The 10,895-nt window shown below is 44.6% G+C and overlaps 1 protein-coding gene across 1 annotated transcript in view; it reads right to left on the bottom strand.

Moving 5' to 3' along the window:
• Window positions 1-9,230: 9,230 nt before the first annotated feature.
• ERICH3 (glutamate rich 3) overlaps window positions 9,231-10,895 on the bottom strand; it is an 80,568-nt gene continuing 78,903 nt past the window's right edge. The window contains exon 15 of the mRNA XM_023509886.1: window positions 9,231-10,887. Coding sequence (XP_023365654.1) covers window positions 9,231-10,887 — 1,657 coding nt within the window. The remainder of the gene's footprint in view (window positions 10,888-10,895) is intronic.

The raw sequence follows: 10,895 nt of genomic DNA, 5'->3' as shown, positions 1-10,895 counted from the left end.
GCAGCGTGCTGTGCCCTCCAGGCTTGTGTGAGGCACCCTGTCGCTCTACCATGTCTGCACAAGGACGAAATCACCTAAGGACACATTTCTCAGGTTCTATCCCTGTTGTTAAGGAACACAGGACCGCATTTTGTTGTGGTGGCACAAGCAGGCTAAGGGGACCCACTCCCCTTTTAAAAGGTGCTTTTACTCACTGCAAACCGGGCAGAGGCCCTGAGTCGTCTTATTTTACCATCTGCTCTAGATGAATTATAAGAGATTGAGAAAAAATGAAACGTGGGGTCCTCACAGTACTCCTTTCTTCTCTAAAATTTCACTCAGTTGTTTCCTTGCCCTCTCTGTGAACCCTTCCTTGGAGTTGAAATAAGGGAAGAAATACCACTAACAGGAGCATTGCAATTTTAAGCGCCTCTAAAAAGAGTATTACAATGTTAAATGCCAGTAACAAACGCATTGTAATTTTAAAATCTCTCCACAACCATTTTAAGACAATTTTGTTAAACCATCATGTAAAGAAGGTTTAGTTCTGAAAAAATTAAATCTCAACTGCTAGCATCTTCATAATCAGTCTAAGCCTTATTTTTGGGAACTTGTACCTATGAATATGTTAGTACCTAGGAACATTGAAAAGATATGTGTGTATATATATATATATATATGTGTACCTATGAATATGTACAAGATATGTGTGTGTATATTTATGTACACACACATACACACAAACATAAATGTATACATATTCTCTTTTCAATTAAATGATGTAATTATTTTAAAAACGATGTCAAAAATCTACATTTTATAATGCAGGGACCTGATCCTCCATACCTTGAAGGACATTCCCATTATAATTCAAGTAGATCCTGCATAACACAATATTTTTAATTGCTGAACTTGCAGGAAACAAGGAAACTCTTAAAAAAAATAAAAGTGAGATAAAACCAGCAGTGAGCTGGGTAAACACAAGGGAACAATCAAGGTCGCCCTGAGCACATTATAATATAAATACTGAAGCTGAAGATCAAGCCTTGAGCCAACAATAAGGGAAGTTTTATTAAAAAATAGCCCATTATATCAAAATAAAGGATGAAAGTTATTTATGATGTATATGCAAATAAAACTTAGGAAAGGCCAAAAAACTTAAAATTAGCACATCAACTGGCACATTAAACCGTACCTTAGAGGAATTATCCACAAATTAAGATTAAATCAATACATACACAAATAAGAAACCAAGCACCATGAATGAGAGTGAGCAGAAATTACAAACTGCAGAACCATGACAGCAAGCCTTCCAGACAGTAGACGAATCAGTTTCAGAATAGAAAATAATTACCTATAATTTTTTTTTTAATTTTTAAAGTGAAATCACACAAAGTAGGAAAAATTAACAAGCAGCATGTTACCATCAGAAATGAGCAGGCAGGTTTGGATTAAAGACTGTATAAAACCCCGAGAAATTGGGTGGCCCCTGTGGCTCAGTGGGTAGGGCACTGGCCCCATATACTGAGGGCAGTGAGTTCAAACCTGGCCCCGGCCAAACTGCAATATAAAAAGCCGGGCATTGTGGCGGGTGCCTGGCTACTTGGGAGGCAGAGGCAAGAGAATTGCCTAAGCCCGGGGGTTGGAGGTAGCTGTGAGCTGTGTGATGTCACGGCACCCTACTGAGAATGATAAAGTGAAACTCTATCTCTACAAAAAAAGAAAGAAACCTGAGAAATAGAAAATAAAATTGTTGAAAGTACAAGCTTAGCAGAGGCGTTAAATAGAAAATTAGACACACATAAATAGAAACAAAGAACTGGGAGACAGCTCTGAAAAAATTACACAGAAGGCAACAGCAAAGAACAAGAGGATTTACATCCCTGCCTCTGTCTCGTGTTTACATCCCCGTCTCTGTCTCATGTTTGCTACCAGATTCTACTTCGTGAGAACAACGCAAGGCGTGTGCCATCATGACGAGGAAGCAGAAAGCACTATTGAAGAGTTACAGGAGCGGTGCAGGAGGCTGTCTCCGTCCCTTCCAACCCTTCTCCTCAGGCAACTCATAGCTAGTGTATTTTTCTCTTCAAGGCCTTTCTTGTTCATTATATCCTGATGTTCCCTGGAGATAAGTGTGGGATGGCATTATACACAGTGATTCCACCCGTCCTCGACTCCTGAAGGACCAGCAGAGGTAGATCTTTTTCAGGTGTGCATGGGACAAGTGTAGAGCTATTTATCACCCTGGGTAGAGGTGCTTGGTTTAAAGATGACCCTCGATTGCGGGAATCCGAGTGCACAACTATTTAACATTGAACCTTCAGGATCACATCAGCTGGTGATTAACACAGACTTTCCTACTTGTAGCAGGACTTATCACATGATGGCTGCTCAGAAGCAAAGTCAGACACAAATCTACCAGGACTCAGCATCACAGATCTTTGGTTTGCAAATGGAGATTAAAAAGTGAAGAAAACAACAGAATCTGATTATAACCAGAGAAACGTGTCACTCGGAAGAGGCCTCAGTAGTGAAGGGAAGGCTGTTTCTCAGCTTGCAGACTAATGTAGGACTCAAGGGCTGCCTTTTGGGTGATGAGACAAACAACCCAGCATTACTCTTATAACTGGCAGTTGTGTGTTGGGGAAGCCCCAGCTTAGCGGCATGGAGACGGTTTGGCTTACGTATCAATCACCTTGGGAGATCATGTGAAGTCCTGATGCCCAACTCCTTTCCCTAGAAATTGAAAAGTCTCTTGCAAAAAATTCTACTGTACAGCCAAAGCTGAAAACCAGTGATTTGGATTTGAGTTTGGATTTTGAGTGAATTTGTATACACTTAGATAGCTTTGCAATTTATCAAATTATACTGGAAAGTTATATGCCACCAGGTGCCGGGAACATTATGATTATTTCAGTGGGGAAATTCTCCCCTTCATTCTTAGATTATTCTTTTCTTTACATTTAATCAATGAGAGGCACTTGTGTGTAAAATAACTACTACGTGGGCCTTCTGCTGTCTCTCTTTAACCATCAATCTTGACAGTCTCTGTGGAGTTTACAGAGGACAAACCTCAGGGACACCCCAAATGTTGACCCTTAAACTACATTTGAAAGCATGCGTTTCCATGTTTGCAAGGTAAGGACTAAATCAGCTGTTAAAAAAAAAAAAAACACTGAAGATTTCATATTTTTGAAAAGAAAAGATGACTAATTAGAAACAGTATTTTGAAGGAAAATAAGCTGGACTATCTGGACTAAAGATAGAAGTTCCAGTCTGGTTTCTGACCCTAACAAATGTGGAGCCCACTCTCCAGCCCCTCTGGGCCTTTACTTTCTCAGTTGATGCAGGAAGAGTGACAGGTGGAATCTGTCGCAGCTAGTGTCCATACCAACTCTAACATTTTATAAAAATAATTGCCTTTTTTCTCTTTAGTCAACAAATGTAGAGGCTCGCTACATTCCTTCAGCATCAGTCAATGGCTTAAAAACTTTCAGAACAACATTTAGTAAAGCTGCACCGATCTCCCGTTAATTCTTGCATTCACTTATATACCAGATACTTACTGAGCACATGCCCTGTGCCAGACACTGCTCTGGGCACAGAAAATCATGCAGCCTATCTGTGAATGAATATTATTTACTGCTGGAATAAGAGTGTTAAACATCAGCTGTATTCCATTTTGTGTTTTATCTTTACAGATGTAAAAATAGAGTATTACACATGCTCATGACTAAGAGGATGAGAAAGGAGAGAGAGGTGCTCCACCGTGCAGCCGGGCTCTTCTGGACTCCTGAGGGGTTTACCAAGACTCACAGACTGACAAATACCAAAAAACATTTGAATGACTTATTCAACCAGAGCCTCAGTTAGCATCCAGAACACACCCGACCCTCAGAAGTATTTGTCACCCAGTTGTCACCCCATCATGAAAGTCATTCCCTTCATATCTCACACTGTTCCTTTGTCCCCTGGGTCATTCTAAGGGCCATTGTGTCATAGTAACATTGGTAGGTGAGTGAAGAATTGGCCATGATTGTGAAGACAGGTGGGGGACTGGCAAAGGGGAAGACCTTGACTGCTTAAGGCTCATTCTCAAGTCCATTTTCAGATAAAGTGCGCAGGAAGTCAGGTACTGCCAACTTGCCAGTAAAGCTACTGAAAAGCTTCATCTTCCCTCAGGGGCACTCGGAGTCTCTCTGTCACGTTAGTACTGACCTTCCCTACAATGACAAGATTTCTCTCATCATTTATGGGTCCCTAATAGATCCTTTAATAAGAGGTAGATATTTAACAAAGAAGGCAGACACTGGCAGCAGCTTCTCCATCCTAAGAATATTCTGTGAAATTGATTTTCCCCAATAAAAATTGGGGGTATTGCAACATTCAAAAATATTGTAAAGAATGCACAAATATTGAACAGCCTGAAACTTCTGGAAGAAGTTAAAGAGGTCCCATGTCTTCTCAAACCTGTAGCATTTTATCTGACAGAGTTAGTTTCCAGTTATTCCGAAGAGCACAGTTTCCCTGTTTTGGGTGTGATATTAGAAAAAAGAGAAAAAAACTTTAGAAAAAAAAGAAGAGCGAGTTTGAAAGCAACTTTTAAAACATTCAAGCAGTATTTATTCCCTGTTCTCTTGTGCTTCTTGCTGCTGGCCATGGTGACAGGGAATTTTTTTTTTTTTTTTTTTTGAGAACAGGGAATTTTTTTAATGACAGAATGGAGTGGTACATCAGACCAGGAAGACAAATTACCCAAGGTCAGAAATGGTCTCTACTGGGCTGTCCTTGGGCCTGTTGGAATAGTTCGCTTACTAGATGAATCTTCCTTAAGGCTTTCATTTCTTTTCTCAATCATTTTTCCAAGGGAAATAATTGTGGCAAAATTATTGATCTTATAAGGGTTAAGGAACTCGATTGTACTTTAAATTTATAACACAAGAGTTTATAAAGCTATAGGAAAGGTTAAACCCAGGAAATCCAAGAAGAAAGCCTAATTTGACCTACATTTCCTTTGATTGTTGGTTATTTTTCTCTTAAATTATTTAGATAATCTACTTTGCTTTTTGATTGATACTGGCTGGACATATAGTATAACTCCCTTCTCATAGAGCATATAAATATTTCTTTAAAAGTGAGGTTTGATTTTTTTTCTCCTTCTACAATTAAATGAGACCAGGTAGAGGTTCACATGTCTCTGGTACCTATTTAAAATACTCCTTTCTAGAAATAGTGTATGTGATTTTTAAAAAAGTCAGAGGTTGGAGTCAGATGACCTGAGCATGACAGTAATTTTAGACAAGCCACTTGATTTTATTGATCTTTTGGTTGCTTTTCTCTATAATGATGATGGTAACTTTTCTCCCTGACATTACCCCATATATGTGAAAGACGTGTATAAACGCAGTCAGTATAAACTCACATACTGTAGTTAAAAAGAGAACTCAATGAAACAAATTCTCTCTGCTGTTTGGAGTCAATTTTGTAAGGAAAGAATACAAAAAAAAAAGTTAAGTGTAGTCTCATTTACAAAGAACAATTCGCATATATATGTAAATATATGATTTATTTATGCATTTAATCATGAAGAAACTAGGGAAAAATCAGTTCAGTTGAACATACAATAATTTTATCAACATAGTCTTTGCAGAGAAATAATTCACTTAATCAAAAAATCACAATACTGAATTTTACAGTTAAACCCACCCCACATGCGGGTTGTAGAACTATGTTACAGAATGTTTTGATGGAATAAGATAAATATAAAAATAATTCAATGCAATTTCCGTTTAGCACATTGGACAAAACTCATTTTTCAATTGGATTAACAAGTTTACGATCTTTCTCATTAGGTGTTAAGCACTCTAAGTGCTCAGTGGCATTGAGGCTGAAACCAGGAAACCAATACCGTAGAGCCCCACAGTGATACAGCTCGATCATAAATGAAATTATAAGGTAGATGCACTCCACCTTGAAAGTAGTGGGATTTATGATAGGCAGAGTAACTCTCATCCTTTAATAAGGAAGAAAAAGTTTCCAATGTACTCAGTCCTACTATGAAACTAATTTAGGTCATAGGAAAGCTATAACCCAATTTTAGCCCAGGAATATGGGGAGAGGAGAGAGAGAGGGGAGGGGAGGGGAGAGGGAGGGTGATTGGTGGGATCTCACCTATGGTTCATCCTATAAGGGTACATGTGAATCTCTCTAAATGTAGAATATAAATGTCTTAATACAATAACTAAGAAAAAGACATGAAGGCTATGTTAACCAGTTGGATGAAAGTACTTCAAATTGTATACAGAAACAGTACACTGTACTCCATGACAGTATTAATGTACACTACTATGATTTAATAACAAAATAAAAAAAATAAGGGGTGGAACAGAAAGGATTCATGTATGTATCAATACAATTATAATAAAAATGAGTTTAAGATTGATTTCACCACTTTTGTAGTGAATACTGTTTCTTGGAGACAAAGTAAAAGAAACAGATAAGTTGGAAAAGGAGAGAGACACGAGAGGCCTAGACAAAGGAAGTTTACAGCGCTGCTACAAGCCACTCTCTGAGACTGATCCTCCATACAATTCATGACAGCAGTTTTCAGATTTTACAGTTTATCATAATTACCTGGATTAAACCACTTAAAACTTCAATTACTAGGACCCAACCACAGTTTCTAATTTAACAGGTGGGAGAAGAGACCAGGAGGCAAGTTCCAGATGATGCTGATGCTCCCATGAAGGGACCAGTCCATCGTGTGGCTCGTTGGTCTCTAGTCCAGTGTATCTTGGATCACTGAATGGCTCCATTATTCACTAAAATGAAAAACAAAAACACTTCCAACAATTGTACGTCTGGTCCTGAGAGACAGCGTGGATTGTGTGATGATACACACTGATGTGTAGACCTATATAAAACTAATGAACTCTGAATCTCTAGGGTGGGGCCAAAGGTTGAGTCATTCAGGAAAGTCTGTGTGTGTGGTCCGGCTTTAGGAAATTCTTTTACCTCCTCACATAGAGAAAAGGTAGACAGATACGTGCCTTGGGAGGCACTGGTATGTCTTCAGGGAAATCAAAACTCTTAGGAGGCTGGCTGATGCACAACTAGAAAATAATATCGGGGTAATTTAGAAAGTATTTGTGACTCTTGATTTACAGTGGACTGCAGGGTTAGCTCACAGGGTAGAAATATCAAAACTTGGGAAGGGGACCAGCGCACTAATTTGATCCCAGTTTCCTTCCATTGAATGACCTCAACTGAAGAGTCAAGAGTGCTGATGTGTTGTTCACCTGCTCTAATTATTATACTCATGCCACTTAGCTAAATTATTTACTACCTTGATTTAAATTTGAGTGGCCTTAGAAATAAGGCCCCCAGGAACAAAATGCTGGAAGCTACCATTTTTGTAGTCTACTTGAGAAAGCAGAACTACAGAAACACATACACACACACAAAGGGGCATTTTGAAATAAGATTTCTACTTTAAATTACTCTTCTAGCATAATTAAAAAGAATGAATGAAAGTGCTAAGTGAAAATACCCGCCATGGCATCCTTTTCCTGAGGGATTCAGAGCTCTAGAGCAATGTTAATCTTGAATGTATGGGAAAGGGACCTTTAGAGCTCATTTTCAAAGACCAAGTTGTTGTAGCCCCAGTCACAGATTGTAAAGGAATCTCCCATGTATGAAATTGGGATTATGCAAAGAATCAGGGCTATGACATTAAGACTATGGATTATAAAATAAAAAGAATTTAAACAAACTTGAGGCATCAAGACTGGGCCTTTTGGTGATCTTTGGTAAAAGTCAAATGCGTGAAAGCTATCATTTTTATTTGAATCTAGAAAAAGATAGTTGTATAGAACGTGGAACAACCTGGCAGTTCTCCATTAGGAACCAGGGTTCCTGTGGAGGGTTCTGCGATCTGCCTGAGCTATTCTCAGAGCGCTCACTGAGCTATGAGCCGCTGGCCAGCCAGCATGGACAGATTGGGAACCATCTCAGACAAGCACAGTGATTAAAATAAAAACAAAACAAAAACCAAAAAAACAAAAAATATAAAATCTCAAGTCCCGGTGAGATGATTGGGTGAATCTTTCTCTACTCTTCATGTCTTCCAGAAGACTTCTTTAAAACACCCTGAAAAATAATAGAAAGGTTGGTAGTACCATGGATGTATTCACTCAAAACTCTACAAACTGGGCACTAAGGACATGGGGACACCAAGGAAATACAGGAATATGTAAAAAATAACATTTTGGTTTTTAATTCCACTCTTCAGTATTTATACATTTAAATATCATATATTAAGTCTGTTTACGTCTCATTTATAAAAATATATAGAATAGATTAAGCTTTATAAAACCTCTCCGTCCTTCCTCATAGGGCCCATTTAAAGCAAATGGTCTCAGACAACCCATCCTTCCATACACTAAAACGGAAATGAGCTCTGGATTCAGGTTTGATTCTTTACTTCTGTGGGTTGTCCCTGGTGCACACCTGTATTTCCTCTTCCCAGCCCTGTGGGGAGACAGAGATCTCAGGGCTTCAGAGAATGACTTGGTCACAGGGGGAGCAGCAGTGAGTCCCTGCCCCTGCTCCATCTCTCTGGCCCCTCTCCTGCCAAAAGTGAAGCCTATGGTCTATCTGTGCTCAGGCACCAATGCAGGGGCAGGCCAGCCCAATGCAGGGGGGCAAGCCAGTCCAATACAGGGCCAGGCCAGCCCAATACAGGGGGGCAGGCCAGCCCAATGCAGGGGGGCAAGCCAGTCCAATACAGGGCCAGGCCAGCCCAATACAGGGGGACAGGCCAGTCCAATACAGGGCCAGGCCAGTCCAATACAGGGGAGCAGACCAGTCCAATACAGGGCCAGGCCAGCCCAATGCAGGGGGGCAGCCCAGCCCAATACAGGGGGGCAGGCCAGCCCAATACAGGGCCAGTCCAGCCCAATACAGGGAGGCAGGCCAGTCCAATACAGAGGGACAGGCCAGCCCAATACAGGGGCACAGGCCAGCCCAATACAGGGGGGCAGGCCAGTCCAATACAGAGGGACAGGCCAGCCCAATACAGGGGCACAGGCCAGCCCAATACAGGGAGGCAGAGGCCAGTCCAATACAGGGGGGCAGGCCAGCCCAATACAGGGGCAGGTCAGTCCAAAGGCAGGGGACCCACTGCGGAGCTTCTGTTCAGTACCAGGACAAATCAGACCTAAACTCACGCTCACCGCCCGCCAGGAGTCGTCCTAGTGGTTCAGGGGGGCAGCTGCACCCTCACTTTCTCCGTTCACCGTATGCTCTGGCTCCTCCTGGCTTCCAGCGAAATCCGGCTTCCTGGGATGTGCTGCCACCGCCTGTGGGCGCTCTCCGCCGGGGGCTGTCTGCTTCTCTGGTGACTCTTCCCCTGTGCCTGACTCCTGTCCCCCACGCTCGTGCGCTGTCCCTGCTTCTTGGTCCTTTCCTTGCCCTGAGGCCTTCCCTTCCAGGGCCCCCTGTTCTCGGGGAGCTCCCTCGCCACCCTCTGGTGCAGGCGTCACTGTCGCCTCCTGCACCGCTGGCTGCGGCTCCGGGCTCAGCGCTGTCCCCTCCACCGCCACCGTCTCTGCAGTTGCGCCGGGTACCTCCTCCTCTCCACGCTGGGTTTCGTCCCCCGAGACCTCTGACAGGGAGGAGGCTTTATTTGCTGTTGCTTTCCCCTCAGCTGTCTTGGAACCTGCCAACACCTCCCTCGCCCCTGCAGGGGCTTGGGCAGAGGCTCCTCCTTGGCCTGGATCTTCCCTCAACCGTCCTGCCGTCGTGGGACCTGCCCCAGGAGCGTCCTCCCGGGTCCTGACGACCCCCGCTCTTTCTCCCGCACCTCTCCCCCCTAGACTCGCGAGGTGCTCTCGGTCTTCGGCCTCGGGCTCGTGCGCCTGGCTGGGGGTGTGCAGGTCGGGGGGCTGCGGTCCCCCCAGCCCGCCCGCAGGTGCACCTGCAGCTCCTAATCCCCGGCCAGGTCGCAACTCGGCTGGGGCCGCCTCCTGCCCGCCCCGCGGCCCAGCCCCGCTTCGGGGCTGCGCGTCTCCCGCTGCCATCAGTCTCCCCACTTTCCAGTCCTTCCTCAGAGCTGTCACGTTTGCCAGTGACTTTTCAAATCCAGCTGTCGCTTCGAACACGCTCACCCCTCTTTCTCCCAGTGAATCTTCTAGAAGCCCTGGATCTTCAGACGACGCAGACGCCGTCACCGGTGCTTCCTTCTCAGCCCCAGATTGCGCTCCATTGTGGGGGGCGTTTGTCCCTTCCTCAGACACCCCTTCCTTCTCGGTCTTCCCTCCTTCGAGCTCTTGCGTTTCCTCTGCAGCACCCCGGCCCTCAGGGGCGCCCACCCGGGGCTCCTGTCCTCCCGCACGTCCACCTTCGTCCAGGGGCGTCCTCGGCCCCCCGGATCTCCTCCTCTCTCTTGCTTCGTCTAATCCCTGGGGTAACTTTTCCTTCTCGTCATACTCCGTCTTTGGTTCTGGCTCGGTCGCAGTGTCCTCCTTTTCAGCATCTTCCTTACAAAGGTCTTCAGGGCGGCCCCCTGGGACCAGGGTCCCGCTGGGCCCCGCCTCTGCTGCGGAGAGGCTGGATGGTGCCCCTGTTCTCGCGACTCGCTTCCTCTCCCCTCCGAGGGCCGCCTCTGCAGAGCCCTTCCGAGGGCGGGGTGCTGTGTCTCCCCAGGACCCCGCGTCCGCCGGGTCCGCAGGCGCTTCCTCCCCATTGTCCCCTGCAGCCCCCTCTGCAGGGCGCGCCTCTCTTCCAGCGGCCGCTCTCTCGGCCTCTCTCCTCTCCGGGGTCCCCGCCTCTCTCCTCTCCGGGGTCCCCGCCTCTCTCCTCTCCGGGGTCTCGGCCTCTCTCCTCCTCTCCAGGGTCCCGGCCTCTCTCCTCTCCGG

The sequence above is a fragment of the Otolemur garnettii genome, unplaced genomic scaffold, assembly GCF_000181295.1.
Source record: "Otolemur garnettii isolate 467f Iridium unplaced genomic scaffold, OtoGar3 scaffold00010, whole genome shotgun sequence".
In the NCBI taxonomy this organism is placed as follows: Eukaryota; Metazoa; Chordata; class Mammalia; order Primates; family Galagidae; genus Otolemur; species Otolemur garnettii.
This window is presented reverse-complemented; position numbering and strand designations above follow the sequence as displayed.